This window comes from Diadema antillarum, unplaced genomic scaffold (assembly GCF_040938485.1).
Source record: "Diadema antillarum isolate AM-2024a unplaced genomic scaffold, OU_Dant_1.0 scf00000033, whole genome shotgun sequence".
In the NCBI taxonomy this organism is placed as follows: domain Eukaryota; kingdom Metazoa; phylum Echinodermata; class Echinoidea; order Diadematoida; family Diadematidae; genus Diadema; species Diadema antillarum.
In genome coordinates this window covers 1,501,435-1,526,533 of record NW_027270922.1, presented here as the reverse complement: position 1 = coordinate 1,526,533, position 25,099 = coordinate 1,501,435, and the positions used below count along the sequence as shown (strand labels likewise).

Here is a 25,099-nt window from a genome sequence, read left to right as displayed (position 1 = left end):
ACCACACAAACCACAAATGGGACCTGAGGTCAATCGAGCACCACAAGTAGAGCTTTGGTAACTCAACTTAAGTAACTCTGCCAGTCGGGTGTTGGTATGAGTGGCCCACTGGGACACAAGAGGACCAATATTGCTGGATTTTGCTGGAGCTTGCGAGGCTAAACCTTGGTGAATAACATTACTAGCAAGCATATGAACATTTCGACAGCATGAAATGTACCTTCAGAGAATACTCCTATATCAGCTACCACAGTGATGTGCAAGAACACTGGTACAAAATGTAGATTCCTTCGTAAGAAAACAGGTCAAAAGTCTCGGAGATTCTATATACTCCTAGGTATGCCATTTCTCCTTTGCACACATTGGAACCTGAGACATCATACATTGTAAGTCACCAACACATGAAGAACTCTCTATTATTAATTTATTCTCTTTCTGCAGGTAAGAGGCTTAGTTGTGTTTCTGTACTACAAATGAATTATGCATTAATTTTCTGAGTGATTAGATAACTTGTGCAGCAAGATTGAGATATTGTATGTAAGCATGTCGGACTGAGAGCTGTAAAATGCAGCCAAGCAACTGAAGCTACCCCTGCTCACAGGGAAGTGCAACTTCCTTCTTAGAAGAACCAAAAAAAAAAAAAAAAAGGAAAGCTACTTGATGAGCAGTGACAACTGGATGAAGCAAGAAGGGGCAGTGCGCTACCATGCACCCCGTTTTGGCACTAACGCTTCATACATATGCATGGCTATGAATACACTTCAATGTTCCACACACTCAGGAGTTGATGCGGGCAACGGGCCTTCCCCTGCCCCAACCCAAGGCTGGGCATGGGCAGCCTCTGCCCACCACGAAAACAAAAATGATCCATCCACATACTGCCATCGATTTCATAGGCATGTTCTCTTTTTTTTTTCACAATTAATGCCAAATGCTAACTCATACATACAAATATGAAAAGACTGTCAATTTCATACACAAGCTCTCTGACAGTGAGTGGAAGAATCACGGAGAGAATTTTTAGTCACCATGGCCACTGATTTCTCTACAGGACTCGGAGACATGGCTTGCAATGTGACACCATTGCTGTACTGTGTGCAGTATTTTCTCAGTGGGCAGCATCACGCAGGAAATTTGGTGGTCAATACTCAATGGGCGCAAACGATGACGCATGGCAGCACCTTTGTGACACAAGTTCCGCTCTGTTAGTAATTTGTAGTCAAGTTCTGCTCTGTTAGTAATTTGTAGTCAAGTTCCAAGTGATAATCATATGAACTTTTATACCACATGTGTATTAGAATACGAGAGGAAGAGGGGAGGGAGGAGGGGGCAAAGATTTAGACTCATAGCTTTTCCTTTGCCTCTTCCTCCTCTTTCCTCTCCTGCTTAGCGCGATTAGCGTCCATCTGCCGCTCCAGCTGTTGGCGGCGCTGCTGCAACATCTCCTGCCTGTGCTTCCACTGGGGATCCACGGCGCTTTTAATCTCCGGACCCGACTCTGTATCCCCCTGGGGGGCTGACTGTCGTATATGCTCCCCTTCCGCCACATTTGAAGATGCCTGCTGGCTCGCGGCAGTTCTCGTGTCAGACTCCTTGCTCTCACCAACATTTTGCTCGTCTGCTACTCCGGCAGGCGATGCGGACTTAGTCCTACTGGTGTCCTGATTTGAATTGAAAGCTAAGTTTGCTTGCTGCATCTCTTCACGCTCCTGCATTCGATGCAGAGGGTTGAACTTGTCCATCCCTAACCTCACACTCTCCATCTTGATGTACTCCTCCACTATATTCTCCATGACCCCTTCTGGGAGGTCTCCGAGGGCGGACAGCGCGCTTGGGTCCACCTGAAAGTTGTCATACGAGTCGATGCCATGCTTGAGGGCGCTCTCCGCCCTTTCTGAACGAAACTCCTGACCGTCGGGTGTCTCCGTATATAATTTCAGTATGTTGTCAAACGCTGCCTGCAGCTGAGGCGGCGTGCTGCTGGACAGGAAGGTGGACGCATCCTCCCTGAGGCGCTGCTTCGCTTCTCCGTTGACCTGCTGGTACTGTTTCATCAGCGCGTCCACTTTGGCCTGCGTGTCGGCGACAAAGCTTCCCCCGTGGCCGAGAGCTCCCGGCTGGTTCAGGAGCTTCTCTATTTCACTCTTGGTGAGGGAAAATTGCTTGAGCTGCTTCGCGAACTCCATGGCCTTCTGTATCTCGTCAGAGGCCTGGCCCCCCTCTGTCCACACCTCCTGGGCCCTCTCCCGCCATCCTGGGTGGTGCTCCATGATATCTACCGGCTGCCTAGGGGGCAGCTTTTGGGCGGGGCATTCAAACTCTTCATCTCCATCCTCGTCATAGCCGTCGATGTCCTGGCTCGAATAATCTGGCTCGTCGTCTTCATCGGCTCCGTCCTCACAGGAAGAGACCTGCACCTTCTCCACCTCGGCCCTTACCCGCAGCAGGGGCCTGTCGGCGTTGCTGGTGTGATAGTGCCCCCAGATTTCATTCAGTTCCGCTGGGAAGAGAGGATAATACAAACACATATGTAGTGACACAGGGAAAAGACACTTCAAATCAAAAGAATCTCTGCACAGGGGTTCATCATGCACTGTTCCTGTACTCTTCCTCTCACAAACGATATTGTCTGCATCTGTTTCGTAACTACATACAAGCGTACCTGGACAACAATTACCCCCCCCCCCCTCCCCCCCCAGCTAAACACCAGTTAGTGATAGGATTAGGTTCAGGGACTAGGATTAGGGTTAGGATATTGGTTAAGGTCAGGATCTGGATTATATTTAGGGTTTCGAGTAGGGTCTGGGGTAATTGTCCAGGGGATAATTGTCCTAGAACCCACACAAGGTAAGAGAGCTGATCACTAATGGGTTGTAATCAATAGGCACAAAGATAGCATTTATGCTCTTGAGACCTACACATGCCCTAGAAATGACTGGCATGCAATAAATGCACAAGTCTGGAATGTAGGGACTACTGTATACGCCATATATCTTGCCAGTCTAATTCTTCATGTATTGTGACTTCCGGATGTTTTCATGAGTGGTTAAATTCACGGTCAAAGAGTACAGCGATGGATAAAGAAATGTACATGTGCACACCGCATTCATGTTGGGATCAGTGTTAATATTTCTGTGTTTTGTTCAATTCACACAACACCAAACTAGCGAAATTCACGAATATGAAACCCTTTAAAATAAATGGTGTACACAGTAAATGAGTCATTCTGTGATGTGACATAACACTGCAGGTGGTGGCATTTCTTCACATCTATGAATCATTACATGAAAAGAAAGGTACACTGAGTGACTGGGGAAAGAGACAGTCACTGTAAACGCTAAATATTTCGCAAAGTTTTAATTACCACAAATTCCGGGTACTACTCACGAATTCAAAAACATGCCAAAATCTTAACTCCGATCCCTACATGCACGTGTGATGCATGCATGTATTTTTCCATTCAGTACTGTACCTGCGTACTTCACAATCGCGAATTTAACCTCTCGCAGTATTGTCGGGAAGTAACAATTTGTGAAAAATTAGACTTGCTAAATACATGCTGCATATAATACTGTAAAGTGAGGAATGTTCGCGTGCATTTCAATTTCGTGAATTTCGCGAGAGCCAAGATTTGTGAAATGAATATGCATGCAAAAGTTCTTGTCTATGTATGCATTGAATGTTAGAGGCAACTCGCGAAAATTTCACGCCGCGAAAATATCGGTTTAACAGTAATATGTGGGTAAGGGAATCCCCCTGGTCAGCCAATCAGACTCACCCAGAGTCTTGGCTTTGTCGAGTAGAAGGACCTCCACGGTCTTGTGGTCCTGGATGGCATCCATCAGGATCCGCCCCTCCTTGGTGAAGAGGAACACCATGGGGATGTTGACGTCGTCGGTGCCGTCCCCGGACATGGCGAACATGGCCGCCGTGTCGCTGCTCGTGTCCGGCACGTTGTCGATGACGATGCCGCCATGGGCTCCCAGCTTCTCCAGTTGCCTCGCCTGACCAGCAATGTCATGGATGGGAAGACAAGTCAAGAGTGAGGTGATACTATGTGTCTCCTGAAAATCTACTTCTGGGTTTTTATGACCAGAGCAATCTGGTTAAATCACAAAACCACATTTGAATTGCATTGGTGAGAATTACTGCATTACTGAAATTTGATAAGAAAATGCCTTGAACGGACAGCATCTGCCGTTGAAAAATGTTGTTCTCCATAGTTGCCGAACATTGTTGGAAATAATTCAAGTTAGGGAAAGTTACCTGGCTGGTGACATCATGCATTACAAAGTCTTTGCAGAGACATGAGATCTGGTTTCCTATAGGACAATGATACTACATTGACATGACTGCAACTAAGATTTTTTCAAGACTAATTTGAAAAATAATGCTTTCAGCTCCCTTTGGGGCTGAGGCATAAAAAAGAAAAAAAAGAGTTAGCATACTGGCAACACACAAGAAAGATAATGGGAAAGGGTTAGGGTAAAGATTTTGGAGGGAAGTTTAAATTCCAGAATTAGATGATTTTGGACTATCAAAACAAATCAAGAAATAATGGAAGAGACACAATTTTTCTGAATGAAAATTCAGAATAAATTATCACAATGAAATGGAATGGAGCAAGGCAAAAGAAATTACAAACAAGATGAGAAGTTCAGGTGCGAGTTTCTTCACTTTGTCTCCCTCTACAAATTAAATTTGTTAAGATCGCAACTGCTGATCTGTAAATTAACAAACATGTTGGAAAAAGGAACCAGCGAGACTCGAACCTATCATCTACTGCTTTCCGAGAAGCGACACTACCATCAGGAGGTCCCTGGTTGCCGGCAGTGACACGATGAACATGGAACAAATACCCAAGCTCCGAAATTCCGACATTGTTATGTTAAGTATTCCAAGGCGGACAAGGCATATAAAATGAAAGAAAGAAAGATATTATTCAGAGGGGTGAAGGTAGAGGGGTGAAGGTAGCAGTAGATGACAGGTTCGAGTCCCACTGGTTCCTTTTTCTGACATGTTTGTTAATTTACAGATCAGTAGTTGTGATCTTAACAAATTAAATTTGTAGAGGGAGACAAAGTGAAGAAACTTGCACCTGAACCTTCATCCCTCTGAATAATATCTTTCTTTCTTTCAATATCAGAAGTGTTTTTTTTTTTTTTCAAAATATGAAAAATTAAGGTCATTCAAGAAAAATGAGCTAATATTTCTGTAATTTGGAATAAATTTGCATATATATATATCATGATGACGTATAGCGCTACACAGATGAACAGGGATTCCCCACCTTCTCAATGAACATGCAGTCTCCTCGTGACACGATAATGATCTTTCCCTGCATCAGGTGACCGTTGGTGATGTCCGAGCAGGCGGTCAGTGGCTCTGCGACCACTAGCTCACCCACAGCCTGGGACAAAAAAAAAATGTTTATAACAAAAAGAATTGTGGTCATTATCTGCCTGGGGTTGCATTCGTGGCGAAAAAATTGAAATAACCTGCTACTTAAATCATTATAGCCAAGTAGTGTTACAGCTGTACACTTGAAAGACTAAAATGATCATCCTGTCATCATAACAAAGAGTCACTGTAAAATTGACAATGAATTGAATTTCAGAAGATTTGAGATGATGAATTGTGCTCAGAACATGAATCATGATGGTCATCTTTCACAATCTACACTCTATTCAATTCCAAACATTAATTCTTGCAAATTTTAAAGACAGAAGGAACTTTGTCTCCTATCCAAACAAAGAATGATAGAAAAAAATGGAAAAAGGCATATGAAATAAAAAAGAGTTCTGTATGGTGGTGAAACAAAACAACAAATAAATATATCAACATTAAATCAAGCATTGTCTCACTTGCAAATGCTACCTCATGGATGGGATTTAACATTTAATTTAATACAAAGAAACTTGTCCTGTCCTGGACACAAATTACATGAACCATTCGTGAAATGCCTAGCAACAGACATTCTCAAGACAACCATCGCTGCAAATCGCCCACTTACTGCAAAGTTCTCATTGAGGTCCATGCCAAACTGGGCCGGTCCCGCAGCCAGCACAACGTTCTTCAAGTGCTCCGGTGACATCACCTGGACGACCCTCGGGTGATTCTCTGCAACTAACCAGGAACGGAAGAATGAGTGGAGGAAGAGACGGTTTGCCCCAAGTACGCGCACAAAAAGTCCCCTCATCATATTCATCATCATTCAATAGCATCACTTCTTATGCCTACATACACAGTGAACATTTTTAACAGACTTGATTACCTTTGACCCTAAACTGCTGATAAACTTTGCCTTAGACCAACCTACCTGCACTGTAACTATATCACCACTAGACATTCAGGGCTGAAGAAGTATATCTTTTTAAACTGACTTTTGACTTTAGCCTAGACATTTGCCCAAATGGTTCATGCAGATAATTGTCCATTCATTTCAAGAATCCTTCCCGGCAAATAATATTACTTTTGTCATTCCTGGCTGTATCTCTGACTGCAAAATGACATTTGTAGTGAAAGATCTGTGACCTTGGACCTAAAGGGATTATGACCACATTCTGATCAGCCAATCTTGGCAACAAGTATAGATAAAATCCATCACATAGTTTTTCTCCAATCATTATATGGGGTGGAAGGATCGATGGACCAACAGACAGACAGGCACACACACACACACACACAGACATCCCTACGGTCATACTCATTTACGTATGAACAGACAATCTCAATGCATAATACCTTTGGTCCCCCTGTATTGACAAGGTATGAAATACATTTCTTGCACATGCATTTGTACAGTGTACACACTGAGTACAATTGTGGGAACACACAGATGAAAGGATAGTTTACTTTCAGCCCATCAGCGATGTGCCCAGTGGGTCTGCACTGTTTAGTGAAGCAATCAATCAAACCAATGCCTAATATTTGCACAGCCTCTAGTACTCCTGTCTGAGCTTAGCTGTGATTTATGGGCTCAACTTGAAGCTTACATGGGAGTCAAGAAGGTTTTCTGCTTCCTGCTTTAATGACAGCACAAGCAGGGGATTATTGTGAGCGCCTGCTATGATATGGTCTATATGTACATCTCCCTATGCATGAAACACCGAGCAACTCTTTACAGTGTCGCTGAAACGTTGTAGTTTGTGGTACCTGCTCCATCCTACTGCAGGATGTGAACAACTGAGTTCTGTGACACGTTTACTATCAATTTGGGTTATTTTAGTATGATGAAGAACTGTAAGATTCAAAAGAAGAATATTATGGCAGTACTAATGATAAAAAGGACTATACTCACAGGGGACAGGAGAGCTTTTCTTTTACATGGGCTTCTCTTTTCCAAGAATACAATAATTTTGAACTCACAGTTTCATATATTTATGTTTTTGTATTATCTTTTGTTTTTTTCAACTGTATCAGACAAAATGTTATATTGGAAATGGAATTTGATTTGAAAAGAGAGGAGAATTAGTAATTACAATACCTTCGGCCTGCTGACTCTTGGAGAGTTCTATCATCTCCTGCATAAAGAGGGCGCCCTGTTCTGCAGCTTGCGGAGTGACGGCCTGGAAGAGAATAGAGTGTAGGTGTTGTAAATACTTGTAAATGGTAATCACTGACGATCTCATGTGATCATAAAATAGGACTCGCACTCAGTGTATACAAGATTCAACAGCAGCGTATTCCCTTCTCTCATAACACACTAGGTGCCATTAAATCTACAATTCCGCTTGGTCTTGTTTCTCGCCAAAGAATATGGAATACGTACCGGTCTTACCAGCATAACATTACCATGGAAGTCAAAAGATCATCTGCATCTCTATTCCACCATCAAATATGCCCAATCTTGACATTGATTTGTGTCCTGTTTAACAACATTTCTTTCATAAAATGATCTTGGGTGCTATGCGTTCCTTTCATATAAAGATCAGTGAACAGGACATGATACCCTCATTGATAGTGTGTCCTTTCTATTTCTGTTAACATTGAGGAGTCCACAACAGCCCTTTGACAAATGAGTTACAGTAAGAGGGTCATTCATGTGTCCATACAGTTTTACAAGCACTCAGCTTAACAAGGAGTCTGATGTGGCCGTATGGCAAAAAAGCAAATGGTCAATTGGTCATTTACGTGTCCATTCTGTCCTACTGCCACTTATAGCTGCTAGGGAGGGCTCTATTGGGCCCAGAGGACTGGAGAATGGTCAGTAGGTCTTACGTTTGAGGCTGCGTGCATGAGCTCACCATTATCAAAGAACCATATATAGCCCTTGGACAAATGGGTAATGGTCAACTGGTCATTCACATGTCTACCAGATTCTACTGCCTCTTTCACAAGGTCTTACGTTGGAGGCTGTGTGCATGAGCTGAACCCGGCCGTCTTTCATGGTGATGAGTCTGATCCCCATGCGGGTCAGCTGCTGCATGTGGTCAGGGTTGCCCGGCACAAACTCGGCCGCCTTCAGACGCTGGCTGTCAGACCCGAGAGAGTGAGAAAATACCAGGCAGGGGCAATCGCTGATTTGAGGGAGGTTTATTGCAATATTGTGACGACATGCCTTATTGGCAAGTACTGTTCAAACCATATACTGTAAAAGTGGATATTTTCGCGCGACTAATTTTTCGCGCTTGACCGGGTAGAAGAGTTTCGCGTGTTTTTAATTCCGCGGAATCGAGATATCACGCACAGGAGCATATGGCAAGCAAAAATATTCGCGTGCTTTTATTTTCGCGCTAGTTTCTGATTGCGCGAAATGCGCGAAAATTTCAACATCGCAAAAATTTCCGCTTTTACAGTATTTAGCGAGTCTAATTTTCATGAATTGAAAGTTCGCAACAATTTCAAGTGGTTAAATTCATGATTGTGGAGTAAAACACTGATCTGAGAATGTATGCACGCCTGTCTTATGCATGTTGGGATCAGAATTAATATCTTTATATGATCATTGGTTCAAGTTCAATGCGAGTATGTATACCCATGATTTTTTTATCATGGTTACTACTAAAACACTTGATTTTTTTTTCAATCACTCGGGGCTGTATTGTTTTTTCAGTCATTCATAATAAATACAGCTGAATAATGACTACGAATCCATACACACTCAAATCAAAATCAAATCAAAATCAAATCATTAATACAACCACTTCCATCACCATCAATATCCTCTACATCATCATCATTAACCATCATCATCGTCATCATCATCATCATCATCATCATCATCATCATCATCATCACTATCTTCACCACCACCCTCACCCCTACCACCACCACCACCACCACCACCATCATCATCACCACCACCACCACCACCACCATCATCATCACAACTTCCTGTGATGTTTCTGCTCTCCTCCCACTTACACCACCATGCTGGGCTGAGGACTGGAGGGACACTGGCCTGACTGACTGTCTTTGGCCTTCCTCAGAGGGTCTCTCAGGGCTTGGGCGTAGGTGCTGCCGGCCGGGAACAGGAACTTGTGGTTGGCACAGGACCTGTCCACGATGACCGTTGTGGTCACTTCTTCAGCAGTCTGTTTGAGAAGGGGCATGAAAGTCAGAAAAAAAGAAAAGAAATAGAGAATGTATCTTACTACCTACTTATCCCTTCATGAAATCAGAATCATAAGTAGGAGAAACACACAGACATTGGACATTCCAAAGCAAAGATAGAAGGAGCACAAAAGAGATGGTCCATGCAGCATTGCCCAAAGGTTTGCTGTTCTACAATGGATCTCAAAGCAGTCTCTAAAAAAAAAAATGGCCCCATAATTTTGATCCTCAGTAAGGTAGGCCCCTACAATAATTAGCCCCATAAATGAGAGGTACAAAGCTTATCAATTCATCCATCTCACTGTTATTTCATCACCTCCCAGCTGCTGATCTACATTTTCGGTCAGTTTTTCTATTTCCTGGTTGATCAACTAATGATCCACTTTCCAGCTTCCATTTCCTGTGCGAGAGGGGAGTAGCTATTGCCAAAAAAGGAAAAAGAAAAAAAGTGAAACTGAATAAAACAGAATGAATTGGCAATCATACACCTGAGCGATGAGAGTGGCAGAGAGAGAGAGAGAGAGAGCAAGAAAGAGAGGAAGAGACAGAACCTAAAGATCTTCTTCCCCTGCTATCATAGCAATTATATCACTGCTCCCTCTCATAAAAGAAATGTTGTCCCAACAGCGATATGGCCCCTCATATATTCACTACAGGTGTATACATAAGACATCATACATAAGGTTCATACATAAGACATCACTGAGGGTTTCTATACAAGACATCACTAAAGGTGTATACATAAGACAAAGGTCAATGCCCTCACAGAGTTTGTGTCTGTGCTTGCGTTGGCCTGCTCTCCCCTGATCTTGGAGATGGAGAGGGGGAGGAGGTGGGCCTCAGTCGTCAGGAGGTAGTTGTCAACATCCAACACGAGTTCCTCCGGCTCCGCAAAGAGCAGATACAGGTACTTGAAGGTCTCGGCCAGCACGAAGGAGTCCATCCTAGAAACAGGAGAGATGGTGATGGTGAATATTTCACAGCCGATGGATCAATGCCAGGCACTGGATGGCGAGTGGGGGGAGGGGTATGCATCATGTAATGGACAGAAATTGTCAGTCTGCGGCTCTTTCTCAAGCACTTACTTCTGTAATAACACATCTGTGCACACAAATTGAAGCATTGATACATATGTAAGGCAGAAATCAACACTAACTTGTTTTCTCCAGTGGCTTGTTCAGGCCACTAAAATCTTTTAATATGAAATTTTGGTGTTCCGAAAAAGAAATGTAGAGGCCCGAGCTAAAAGGAAATACAAAAACTCATTTTGCACTCTAGCTGCCCTATCATGCAACCAAAAGGTAGCCTTAATGGAAATTTGAAGACCTGACATTAAATTTGAGTGGCCCTAGGCCACCACTAATGTTGAACCATACATAAGGTATTGGTGGCAAACTGTAGACTGCATGTGTGCATACATGTGTGGACCACACAGAGTCAATTTCATACGGTGTGGACTTTTACTTGTGACCCTAATCGATCTGGGAGGCAAGGGCTTTTAGAAGATTCTCCAATGGACACATGGGCAGTACAAATGTGCGAGTCACTCGTTTCACAAAACAGCTCCTGAAATTATTCCAGGTACCTCAAAGTTAGGATTGTAGCAGCTGGACCTAACTCACCTGTCTTCATGACTACCAGTCCTCACATCCTTGATACCAGCGAATCCACAGTGCACTCGGGCGTGGTTCTGGAGCGCATCAATGATCTTGGCTCCAACCTCCAGGTAATAGGGGTCACTTGTGGCCTGTATCAATCAAAGGAAACGGGTGCAGGACAAGGTCATTTACAGTGTAAGGCCAAACAGACAGAAATCATTCCCACTGCAAAGTCGTGACACTTTTCATTCAATAATTGTTTATCCATGGCTCGACACTAACTTTTTTGTTTGGTGGCCCGATGGGGCCACCAAAATCCTAAATTTCAATTTTTTGGTGGCCCGAGAGAAAAATTTGGTGTCCCGAAAAAAAACAATAAAAAACATTAAAAGTCCTTTTTTTTAATGAATCAAATATTTAAGATTTATGATAGTAAGAATTAGAAGTTGGACATATCTACTCATAAATAAACTTCAACAAACTTGCAACACTCACTCTCAGGCATTCATTCAGTCCTTTTCATCCATCGTTCGAACAAATTTAACTGCTAATTTCCGGCGCAAAAAGTTACAAATTTATTGACATACTTTTCAAAATATTTTGGTGGCCCGAGGCGGGCCACCAAATTTGCCCTTTTTTTAAATTTGGTGGCCCGACTTTCATTTTTGGTGGCCCCGGGCCACCGGGCCACCGTTAGTGTCGAGCCCTGGTTTATCGATCAGATCACTGAGAATTTTAAACCGACTTCAACATAATTTCTCTCATTTACAACCAAATAAAATGTATGTAACAACCTAACAACATCTCCTATACATTTCATTTGCAAGGTGAAGTTCTCCTGATGAGGCTTTATGAGGGTGTTATCTTGCTTTTTACCTTTCTTTTGCATATTTTAAAGCCTTACAATCATGGCGAGTGGTTTGTGCGGCACGGAGAGGAACGCAACATGCTGCCTCCCCCCATTCTGCATCAAATGTCATGACACCGAATGAGAATAGCGCTGGCTCAATGGGTCAGCGAACACCACTGAGGCTCAAAATCACCTGACCCAAAATGGCTGTGCGAGCCACGAGAGCTTCCGAATGGACGCACACTCTCAGTGCGCATGCCCATGAAGAGAGGACAAAAGAGCCACATGTCTTCTGGCCTCTCTCCTCCAATCACCGCAGCTCGCGGTCACAATGTTTGTGTATGATGCGTACACACACACATGCACACACGTGTCTCAGTGGCAGCATTGTCCCACACGTTTATGGATATAGCACCGAGTCTGGCACTGCGCAATTGCATGCACAAACTTCGGTCGTTCGGGAGTTTACGAAATAACGTACCATTAGGGGTGACGATCGTCCGACTTTAAAGACAAGTTCCTCACCTTGTACAGCATGTATGTGCTCTCAATGAACTCTGGCCGAAGGGGATGCTGAGCCCAGTAGACATCATACTGAGGTGTGAAAGCCTGAGAAGAATGAGCAATGTGGAAAGAATCACAACCTGGGACTGATGTCAGTTCTCGATGTACATCTCTGATTGATAACAGCAACTTTTCAAGGGGTGTGCAGTTGTAAACCCCCCTTCACTCATACTCTACAAGTGCATCATTCTGACAGATGTCATTAAAAAGCAAACAAAACATGATTAAAACTATGTAACCTGAAATGACAATTTTACCTTCCCTTCTGAAATTTATTGAAAAACACTGCAAATAGAATATTTCAGCAAAAGTGACTCAAACATGATCTGAGTTTTTACCATGACACTTACTGAGTTGTAGTTGTATAGTACTTTGCTTTTCTGAGCCTTTATACTGATAATTCCCCACTGAACAATGCTGTAAAATCATAAACCACATTTGAGGTTTTGCAACTACAAGAAAATAAATGTGTAGTTGGGTAAAGCTCGCTTGTAACATCTGCAATGAATTTCAAGTGACAACACAGCATAGATAAACAAAGAGAAGAAAATGGTGTGGGAACATATCTAGGAATATGAGATTCTATCTGTCAAAGTTATAACTGTACCTCTGGGAGAAAGTTGTGTCTTTGGGTAACTTGATACAGCATTTCGTGTGTTTCTATGGCTGGCTCTATATCTCCAAACAGGACCTGTGAGATAACATGAAATGAAAATAAATAAATGAAAGAATGGTAGCCTCAAAAGGCAAAAAATGAATCATTGTACCAATAGACCCACTGCCATTCACTTCTGAAATGGACTCCAGGCTAACTTGTATTTTCTCACATCTTTCATTGTAACGGGCTCTCTGCGGTGTATTCTAAATGTTTGTGCGTCATCATAAAATACAGCTGTCACTGCTGTATTCCCTAAACAAATACATGCCTCCTAGAGCCAACGTCACCAGACATACAAACTTCAATTATTTACATTCTGACGCACAGTCAGACAGCTGAGGTTTACCACACCGTCAACTGTCATACGCAGGCATCTCATTAACACCTATCAATTTACATTGCAAAGGTGATGTCATTTATCAAATTTCCTGGGATGGCCACCTTTCCTGCTTATATGCGCAGGCGCAAACCAGGCGCAAACAAATCCACTCATAAAATCTGTGTATTTGATAGACAATTTGACAACAAGAATGGCTATGAAGTTCAGAAGGTTATTCAAACATGGAAAACAGAGGAGCTACTCAGCCACAGGTAAGGAAGAATGGATTCTATGTTCTAACATTATTAACATCAAAGGCAAAAAGCTCTGAACTTCATACAAATGTTTGAGGGAACACATCTGGATAGGTTGGACATGACATAATTATTTGAAACATTTGAAATAGGTAATGGAAGTTTGTCATGTACAGGCAAACTCATAATCGGCCAAATACTTTTTGTGCCCTGAAATGTTAACTATCGATAAAATACAAATAGGGTGTTGGATAGAAACAAATGACTGGAGAAAAAAAAAAGGACAAGGACATTGGTCTAACCTGTAGACCTGGCCAGAAGGCTAATAGTGCATCCATGAAGTTCCTGGACCGGGCATGGGGACGGTGCATCTGAACGTCCATGAGGAGCGGCCCATCGCTGATGTACCTCCTCACGGCTTCATAATGCTGTCAGAGGGAGAAGGTGGTAAATGTAAGGCAATTAGAGGGATGCCAGTTTTAGAATGAAAGAAAAGAAACTTGACAATCATCTACAAGAAGCTGGTTTGTACATGAAAGAGCCTGAAATTTGATAAAGCCAAGGCCTGGATTCGGGCTTTAGGCATCAATGGGTGCGTTTGAGCGCTCTCCTAAAGCGAACTGTACCGTACCATATCCGCGCCAGAGGAGCGCTCGAACGCTCCTAAAGTGTACCGCACCGTACTGTACCGAGCCAAAAGTGGACCACTTCCCGATGTGCTCCAAAAGCGTACCAAAAGTTCATTGTGAAGCATGAGCGTATCATGCACATACGTCACAATGCAAAGACATCATTCTCTTTGTTCGGGACAGCTGTAAGTAGTTCAAGCGCCAGGTGAATGACATTCTTGCTACAAACATGCGTGACCTTTTCTAAAAATAACTCATGAGGCACGCTTTCTCACTAGAGCGCTCGAACGCTCCAAAACTGGCACAGTTCGGTACGGTAGGCTTTGGTTCAGTTCGCTTTGGTTCGCTTTAGAGCGCTCGAACGCACCCAAAGGTTTCATTTGCAGTCTTGCTTGGAATACAGAGAGAGAGAAAAAAAACAAAGAAAGGCAGATCCATACAAGACATCTTGGAACAAAGAATATATGAATAAAACTTGATATCAGAATGATCAGTGATATGCAGCAATGTAACATACTCCTGTACATGTATTTGGTGTGTATACCAATATGACAATCCCCATAAACTTTCATACATAAGAATACACTGAAGGTGCCTTTTGTCATAAAATGTTTGATCCAAGTACAAGTGAAATCCTTGCTTCTAAAGCTTAAAGATTAATAAACAAATAAAGATTAGTAAACAAATTTGGTACTCACTGTATTAAATCTGTCCAAGTATAAATCCTCACCAAGAAGGATGTATCCCTTTAAGAGGTATTCATAGTAGGAGTCAATGCCAGCACCAACTCCGCTCTCTGTGAAGTCAAGTAGGATCATGAGGCATGTTTTTATTCATCACACAGTTAGTAAACACATATCAATCTGGCGTTTTAACATGCAAAGCCCACACTTTGCTTTGTTTCTTGCAGACAACAAGGGGGGGGGGGGGGAGAAATTTCTTGCAGACAACAAGGGGGGGGGGGGAGAAATTTCTTGAAGCTTTGTCTGACAAATTTGCTCTCAGCCAATCAAATGCAAAGGATTTCAGTAGCTTATAACAATTTGTCAGAAAAAAATATCTGACAAAATGCTTCATGAAATGCCCCCCAGGAGAACTTCAGAATCAGGCTGGAAAGAGATATGGACCAATGCATGAACATAATCGAATCATGTGTGTGCCACCAAAGCAGATTATACAACACATAAAAAGAATATAGCTGTCCTATTATTCGAGTGCTCATCACATGACATGCAGTTAAAAAAGTACCATTGTATGCTGTTGCAGTCAGCCCTAAAATTTTGTTTGAGCAAAAATGGAAGTCACACAGCTGACGTCACAAATTTCCATTGATACCATGTTCACATCATATTCGACTCGTACTTTTTGCTCTATTGCAAGGCTCTGATGTCACAATTAAAAACCTTTGCCACGCGCATTCAACATGCTACAAGCACACACTCAGTCACTCATTTCACTGTAAACAATTTCAACCGATTGACTTTGCTGATGACTGATTTTGACTGTACTACTGTACATAAGGAACAAGATTTAAAAATAAGCTTATTGGTGAAAGATGTGGCCCACTATTCAACTCAGCTTCGCCTCATTGAATAGAGCACCTTGTCTTTCACCTCATGCAAAATCTCTTACCATGGCACTCATAACCATTCACTATTTGTATACTGTTCATGAGTTACTACAGAGCTTGCCCTGGGCATGCTAAACATGACAACATCAAAACAAATGCACACAAAGTGGGCTGCAAAATATTGATATGTGTTCAAAAGAAACGGATATATAGAACAGCTCATTACTAGGTACTCATGGAAAAAATATTTGATACACCCGACAGCATTGCACAGGCCACTATGCTGGAATAGAACACCCACCTCTTCGAACCCAGTCTCCTGTGTGTATGTTGATCACCGTGCCGACCAGGTTGCTGGTCCTCTGCCGACGTGACCATAGGGTCTGCATGACGCTCCTTGCCTTCTCCTGAAACAAGAGCAATGTAAAACATGCACACTCATGAGGGACGGGGAGGGGGGTACATTATATCATCACGAAAAAGATAGGAGAAAAACTTTCCATGACATATATATTAAATTCAAATAAAAGAGCATGGATAAAAATACAAAAACATGAACCCCAAAAAACAACTCTAAAATGTATGAATAAATGCCTCATTGAATAGGGACATAAAGTGGGTACTTCTTGAAATAATGGTAGGCAATTTGCTACTCTTCTTGGAGTAGGTAGTTATAGGAAAATGGATGCAAAATAATTTCCAAAACTTGGCTTTCCTTGCACTCTTGTGACTTTACATACACCTTACAGTTGTACATGCTGAGTAATTTCTGCTCAAAAAAAAAAAAATTGCTGTTTATGGTACAATGATTTTTAATCTGGCAGCCTCTCAAAAGAAGACCACAATGCTTCCATCTTCTAGATATTTCTTATCTCTTGAGTCATCACTGAAATACATATCTACATGTATCACAAGATACCATCCAATAAGATGAACTAAATCAATTTTTGTAGACAGGGCACATAAAAGGAAAAGCTTTCACAAAAGCACATAATGCATATTAAAGGTGCATAGTCCTGGTATTGTAGAGGGCGATGTTGATGATACTGCCGATGACCGTTAGCATTGATACGAAGATTACCGAAGTTGAGCTGTCATCAAGAGTAAAGTGCGTAGGTGTTGCTAAGTAACGTTGCCTTTGTTGTCTTCTCTGCGCATCGCGCAGTCTGTAGTAATGCCAGGGTGCGTGTATATGCGCTTGTTATTATGACATCACAAAAGAAGTTTGCTAAAGCTGTCATCTCCCTCAGCCGAATCATGAGCCGTTCTGTGATCCGACCACTGACTACAGTGAATCGGACTTCTTCGGACCCGGGGAAGTGGGCCAAAGCGTAAGCGCTAAAGAGGAGTTGATAGCATAGGTCTCTATAGGAAACGTGCACCGTGCGCCCACGTACGCATTTGACTAAAACACCGGGACCATGCACCTTTAAGTAATCTTGTAAGTGGTGATCATTGCTAATTCATTAACTTGATGCTATTTCCAAAGACTCTTCATGAGATATTTTGAACTGGATGACCAAGAAACATGATGCACTAACTTCCTAATCAAAGCAGTAGATTGTAGGCCAAGGGCAGGCTTTCATTACTGCACTCACCTCAAATATGGGGTCACCCGATAAGCGGCTGAGGGCAGAGAATTCCAGAAGCATGGTCCCCGCACATGCTGTACAGGTGTCACGCTCAGAACGCCCCTTGCCTAGACCATGCTTCAGATTCACCTACAGAAAACACAGGAATTAGGTGAAGTCACATCTGTTCCTATACCACTAGTACTTGTGTGTGTGAGTGTGAGTGTGTGGATGGAGGCCCATAATGTGTGTATAGCTCATTTTTGTGTTCTTTACTCACACATGTTGGCCAACAGTGATTGGGCTACAATAGCACTTCCCTTCCTCTTACAGGGGTCGCACTTAACTTTTTTTTTTACTAGCCAGGCGGACTACTTAGAATCAATTTTAACACTAAAGCAATATTTTGGCTAGCCAGACGGACTAGTAACTTCAGAATTTTATGATTTTTAGCCAGTCCGACGTGATTTTGGGTGGCCAATGGCCAACGGACCATCGCCAATTTCGAACCCTGCTTAATCCAAATGCCATATACTTGAACCGATAAATACCATGAATTAACATAGAAGACAACTCGTATGTTTATCTATGGGCATAACTGATAATGATTTGTAATTCAATCAAAGCAACAACACTAATAAAGGACAAAAAAAAAATCATAACAGCTACATCAGTGACATTAAAGTGACAGTTTTCATCCCATACCAGAACCTAAGTTTTGCTTTGTGACACACAGTAGTTACTTTACCGTTATCCAGCCATGAATGTACTTCTTTGTTGGCTATTGCATGCAGTTTGGTTAACCTAGCAACTGAACAATGAGGGCTGCTAACTATCTACGAGCACCATCTCATCATGCCTGCCCTACGAACCTTGGGATACGGCACCCCCGTGGAGGTGTTGAAGGCCGGCAAGAGGCGGTAGCCGACTTCCTTTGCCATCTGCAGGAGTTCGTCCTGGTACCACTCTAAGTGGCCATACTGCTCCTGCAGGTCTTTGGCTACCACATGGCCCCCAAGGAGACCTCTGTTAAACGTTCAGGAGAAAGGAGACACACCAAACCAATGTTACATGATATTAACGGGCCTACAAGCTGGGCCACATGACATAATTTTATAATGTACTGATCAGAATGACACAAGTTTATGGAAAGTGACTGCACAGCTCATGGACATCTTTGTCTGTTGATAATTCTGAAAGACATTTGTGTGCATATACTATGTATGTATTCATAGACTTCAACACAAACCCTTCTGTCTAAGTTACCCTGTTATTATGTCTAGTTTTTAACTTCATCGGTTTTATACCTCTCACTACTATACATCTTCTTTGAGATCAAAGATGCTAGGCACTCTTGGTAGGACGATTTGGGATGCTTTCACGGATGCAGGGATCAATATAAAAAAATTTGAAGAACCGACTCTGATGATACAGACACATGAGACAGAGTTATGGGATCGATGTTTTCAATATGAGTGTGGAAGAGAAAACAGGGCATTGGATGAGGAGAGGGGTATGAGGCATTTGAATAGATGGAAAAAATCTCAGTAGATCTGGAGCTGGCTACAAACAGAGCAAAGGTGGAGTATGATGGAAAGAAGACCTCCCCGCCAGCTACGATGGAGGTGGCTCACATGTTAACAATGATGAGAGCCATCGCCCCTACAGTCATACGCAGGCCGTCAAACTTACCCAACCACCCTGATGTTGGTTTCAAACACAGATACGACCACATCGGTGTCAAAGGTGACGTCCTTGATGACCTTCTTGACAGCATCCTCAAACTCATCAACCATCCCAAGCACCGCCAGAGTGTCCAGTGTGTCGATGAGGGTCAGGGAGAAGCTGCAGGTGAGTGAGCATGAGACATGCATAATCATGAGACATGAATAAACATGAGACAAACATAAACATGAGACATGCATACACATGAGATATGCATAAACATGAGACATGCATTAACATGAAAATCTTAATGTACAGAGGAGGGAAACCAATTCTCTGCATATTCCAGACACTGTATATGCCCTTTGCAAGCCTAATATGTATTCTGCCAAAAGGGACAAGTTACATAATTTTGTGAGAGATTAAATTTGCGATTGAGAACCAAAGGTACAGTTTGAGAAAGATGGATCATCCCTTTTTTCAAGCAGCAAAATTAGCAATATCTGCCTTGAAGATGATACATGTACCTCGCAACAGCTTTATGGGAGGCAACGTTTTCGCTGGTTTTAAAAATATCAGTCAACTCCTGAAAATTGTGTACATGTAGTTTGATTGCAAGGCTAATGCAAGTGCTCATTGTTCTCTTGTTTTAAATATAAGAAAACTTCAAATTCCAATTCATCTCAGAATGTGTGCAACATTATACTTGTACAACTGTAAGCATACTGTAGGCGAGGACAGAAGACAGCCACATGAGATCATGTCATGTCTGACAGATGACTTTGTGTTTCCAAGGTTATTCTCAATGTTCGGCACCCAGCAAAGGCCAAAACTGTTGACACTTATAGAAATATACAATCCACCCCAAACTAGTCAACTGTAACGGGACTGGGGAAAATGCATTGATTTACAGGCAATATTCGACAACTGCATGCACAGATATTAGCACACCCGAGGCTTTGAATGTAAACTGGGATTTTTTTCCTTTTGTCGACTTTGCCAATTATTTGACATATACCCAGTCGACTTACATGTATGCAGAGGAGATTAGCCAGTTGCCTCTGTTTCAATACAATACATGTACCTGCTATTCAGCTTTTCTTATTTGAGTTTGAATACTCATAAGTCCTCACATTATTTTTGCACTGAATCTTTAAAAATTTGATATGTAATTTCAATGTAAATATTGTGATATAAAAAGACTTAAGCTTGCATCACGAACTGCATTTTGCACAAAATCTACACATGAGCCTCTTTTTGCATTTTTTTTCTGCCTGCTGCAAAATGGAAGTTTTGTACAGTTGTACATATATGTAAGTTCTCTTACTTTCCAAGCGCATCATCAACATCTCCACGATTTGGCTCACGACCTCTGACCCGACCCTTGCAGCTAAGTGGCATCAGCTCATCTGCTGGATAGGCGTAAGTCTACACAAACACACACATACCGACACATGATGATTGTTGGAAGGGCACAAAGGAAAGACAATAGACACATTTTGAATTGAGATGAGACCTCTTTAAATATCTTAGTGAAAAAATTCACAGACTTGGAATAAAGGTGAGGTCCTATTCTGACATAATGCAAATTGTTTCCAAAAGTATTTACCATCTATAGCATACTTATAGCAGGGTGCTAAATAACTCTTTTTTACCAATTGCCCGGTTGGGCAAGCAGATTTTCAAATTGTAGCAGAACAAAAAAAAAGGAAGTCCATCAAAGATATAAGAAATTGATATATATAGAAAATCGCTTGTAAAGTCAAGGGCTTGACAAAACACAATCATTTGAATAAACAGTGCACATGTGCCGAGTAACAAACTTGGTTCGATAGAGTGTTGGTGTTAGATTGCATTAGGACTTCTTCACCTACAGGTTGGGAAGTAAAGGTGGCTTTAAAACGTTTTGCTTGCCCAATTCGGGCAAGCAACTTTTCTTATTGTTCAAAAACACTTGCCCGACTTTGATTTTTACTTGCCCCGGGCAATCGGGCAAGTGCTTATGTAGCACCCTGCTTATAGTGTATAAAAAAACAACCCACACACACACAGAGTACTAAATTTGCTTTGCAAACTCTGCTTTCCTGTATTTTTTTTTTTTCAAGTGGCATGCTTTCATAAGTTGCAAATGCAGACTGTACAAGAAGTGTACAATGTACAGTACCTGAGACTGCAATGCACAGCGGGCACAAAGCTCAAATGACTTTCTCAGCATTATACCCTTTATTTGTCTTCATGGTACACGTACATACAAATGTTGTACGTATGTATTTCGTGCTTCATAGACCTTGACATGTATACTCTACTACTCGTAAGCCATGGTATCAATTTTTCTGGTAAACTGTGCACTTACATTGTAGAAACATCTGTATTAAGTGCCTTATAAATGTATTGTATTATTATTATCATTAATCAATTTAAAAAAATTGTGTAAAAACAAACAAATTTCAAGATTGAAAAAAATGGAATCATAAATACATGTAGTGACTACCTGGTATTTGGATCCCAAATGAGTCACAACATTTTCCAAGACAACATGAATGGCAATAAAAACAACAAAATATTGATTTGGCATAGCGTTCTATTATCTTGTACCTCTGAGATATGAGAGTCTCCCATTGGTACCATGAATGCATGTCATACTACATAAATTGTAATATTTCAATAGGTATTTCAATAGGTACAGGTTGACTACGCTGTATGTGGCGATAAAACATAGAAATTCATGATAGAGCTTGGCCTATTTTTTTTTTTTCAGGGGATGCAGGGATTTACATTTGTACATAAATGCGAGGGGAAGGGCCAAGGGTTACATACCATGTAAGAATCATAGGCGTGTCGGAACATCTCCAGAACCTCCTCTCTGGAACAATGAATACAAACATGAGAAACAGTCACAGCCAGTTCCTATCACATGATTATCTACTAGGGCTATAAAGCCCAACAGACAACACATGCTCTTCTCTACACCTACACATTTATACCGTCATTGAAAGCAATCTTTCCCTGCACTGCTTGTTTTCGTTTGTTCCAAATACTAGTATGATGGGGGGTTGGGTTCCGGACATTTAAATTCGCGCGTGAAAACTTACCTATTTTACAGAGAATATGCACCCTTCTTTAGCTCAAAGACTTGATATAGACTCCTCATATACTAGACAACATACTCTGAAAACGGCGTGAGAATTAACCTGCTAAATCGTTGGGTTTTCCCCTTCAAAGTGACCCCATGGCCCCATGTACGAATGTATCAAAGAGAGTTGTGCACGCATTGATTTTGTACGGGAAATACATGGGGAGCGAACGTGCACGGTGTTTACATTCTCGCTGTACGATCAACGCTAATGAACATTCGATCGGACTGGCCTAATGACATATGTGTGTATAAGTGTGAAACTCGTTACATCTTGTGAGACTTTCACTGCGTCATTTTCATTCCAGACGCACTTACACGCACTTAAAATACGCGTCCGGTCCCACAACCTGTCCGGACACACAACGCTTGGTCATACAATCTCACACACAACTGTAAATTAATAAAAACAAAACATGTTGTTAAATGAAGCAAAAGAATGACTAAAGTTGAATAGCAACGTTAAAATTTCAAATTCAGAATTTCTAGGGAAATCTTTCATAAAACAAGAAAACTCAAAAGGTCAGTCATGGGGACACATCAACACAGACACGGAGCGGGGAATGCAGCTGTTAGAATTTCATCATCATTCATGGAGTTTATACGAGATTCCAAGATTTCCGCGCACACACTAACCTAAACTAAGCAGGCACTTGCAACCAATAGAGTATTGGCTTGGCCTTGGGCTTTTGGCCTGAATATGTTCCTATAAAACTTCTTCTGCAGAAGTGGCGACAGTAAAATCTAACTGCGATCAGCCAGAACGCAAACGAAAACAAAGGCGTTTCGAGCCTCCAATCCACTCAGCTCACCACACAGTTCACAACTGTGCAATGACAATGGAACGCCCCGGTGTTAACTGTGAAGCAAAAAACACTACATTTGTACCCTCTCAACTGTCAACTTATCAGTGATCTTTGGAAATTATCTACTTATCAGTGGTCTGTGGAAACTACAAAGGCCTACTTAAATTACAGAATGTTAAACGTCAATTTAACCAAAACAAAAAGCCAAACAAGGCAAAGGCAAAGCAATACAAACTCACTTGCGTGCGTTTTTATCGATGTTCCCAGATGCATAATTACAGAATTCCGACACAGCTACGATCACGAGACATACGTGGAGCGAAGAAACCGACATTTTCTTCATCATGATGCCACTCAGCTGGATCCCGATCGGTGATCAGAAGTTAAAACAGATAAAATATTCTTTCTTGACTTAGTTGGCCATGATGACGTTCACTGAGGTCTGAGCTGTACACGTCGCCGAAACTTCATGAGCTTGACTGTGTTTATGCTATACAGTATGGCTACGTGTGTTAAATGCCTGAGCGCAGCTGTATCTACGCAGTCTACCGTGCGGCTCCTCTTTCTGTACACAACACATACCGGTATATTCGCTGATTTCAGTTTTCTGATTCAGCCAGTTACTCCCAATCAATGTTTCCTCGCATGTGAATCAGCGAAATGTTAAAAGGCTAAAACCGGTCCGTTTTTCGTCGTTTGGTCCGGTGCATTTGGCTCCTTGTACCTTCTTTTGGTCACACTTGTGACGTACTTTTGGCCTTTCTCACGTCGGTTACCCCTTCCTCACTTGTCCCGTTGTTGTTGTGTTGTCTTTTGTTCTCCCATTTCTTACCCTTCACCTTCTTCTTCTTCTTCATCTTCGAGCGTGGATCGCAGAGAGGTAGTCATGGAATAGGCACCTTCCTGTCAGAAAGGTGATACCAAGGGGCAGAGTTGGAAGGATTCGGTTAATATGGAGTTTGAATATAAAGTGAAGGGAACATATCAGGATTTTGTCATTGGCAGACTGTGGGAGGTTAGGCCTAAAATAATAGGGTCATCATGGTAAGAGTGTGGTGCAAGTAAACTGGAGCGCAGTCTGAGTGCTATAGTCGTTGGAAGGAGAGGGATATAGTCCCAGCAGGCACTTTCTGTTCTGTTTGATAAATTCTTGGCGGATTCCAGTGGTTGGACGGCAGGTAGTCACAAAGTGTACACTGGTCTCATCCTCCTCTCTGCATAGGGGGCATGTGGGGTCCACCTGCTTCTTTATCTTGAGGAGTCTTGTTTGTAGTAGGTACATGTATGTGGATGAATAGGAGTTGAGCTCTTGCTGTCAGGGCCTGACGGATGATATGGGATGGAGGGTTTGTGGGGTAGAGTGTCCTCGGGTTATTGTGATATTCCAGTGTGTCCAAAATTCAAGTGAGGGTTTGAGGCTAATCTTTTCTGTGAGGTCCTTTTGTGTTGCTGTAGAGCTGATAATATTTCTTATGAGGCGTTTCCATTGGGGGTATGGCTTGAAACGGTTCATGAGGTGGTTGAGCTTGGGAAGGTTATAACACCACTACGATATGTTGTCCCTGATCTTGCTTGATGTTGCCTCTCTAAATCCACAGGTTAGTATGTCTGTGAGTCTTTGGAAGTTGGGATTGTCACTGATTCTATACCTTTCCTTTTCAGGCTTTGCTAGCATTCCTTTGCTTAAGGGTCCTATTTACTTTTGGGAGCATGTGATTTTAAAAATGTGCAAGATATCACTTTTGATGCATATGTGTATGTCAGTCGTATCACAAAACATCCTACCCTATATGTATGCATATATATATATATATATTTGCAGTAAAGCTTAAGATAGAAAGAGACATCCTATTTTTCTCATTAAACCATAACTGTAGACGGTTTAGTCTGAACACATTTTTATTATAACTATATTGTTCGCATTTTG

The 25,099-nt window shown here is 42.0% G+C and overlaps 1 protein-coding gene across 1 annotated transcript; it reads right to left on the bottom strand.

The window, feature by feature from the left end:
• Positions 1–554: 554 nt before the first annotated feature.
• LOC139742792 (ER degradation-enhancing alpha-mannosidase-like protein 3) lies at positions 555–23,593 on the bottom strand. The gene is made up of 20 exons (XM_071653311.1): positions 23,412–23,593; positions 22,051–22,096; positions 20,561–20,661; positions 19,261–19,413; positions 18,441–18,594; positions 17,596–17,718; positions 16,299–16,404; positions 15,126–15,223; positions 14,101–14,226; positions 13,175–13,258; positions 12,529–12,612; positions 11,178–11,302; positions 10,322–10,499; positions 9,375–9,536; positions 8,348–8,491; positions 7,487–7,568; positions 6,014–6,126; positions 5,291–5,410; positions 3,779–4,004; positions 555–2,500 (listed from the first exon to the last, which is right to left on the bottom strand). Exons 1-20 carry the CDS (start codon positions 23,516–23,518, stop codon positions 1,344–1,346), a joined length of 3,489 nt encoding a protein of 1,162 aa, XP_071509412.1. The 5' UTR covers positions 23,519–23,593; the 3' UTR covers positions 555–1,343.
• Between the last annotated feature and the right edge of the window lie 1,506 nt (positions 23,594–25,099).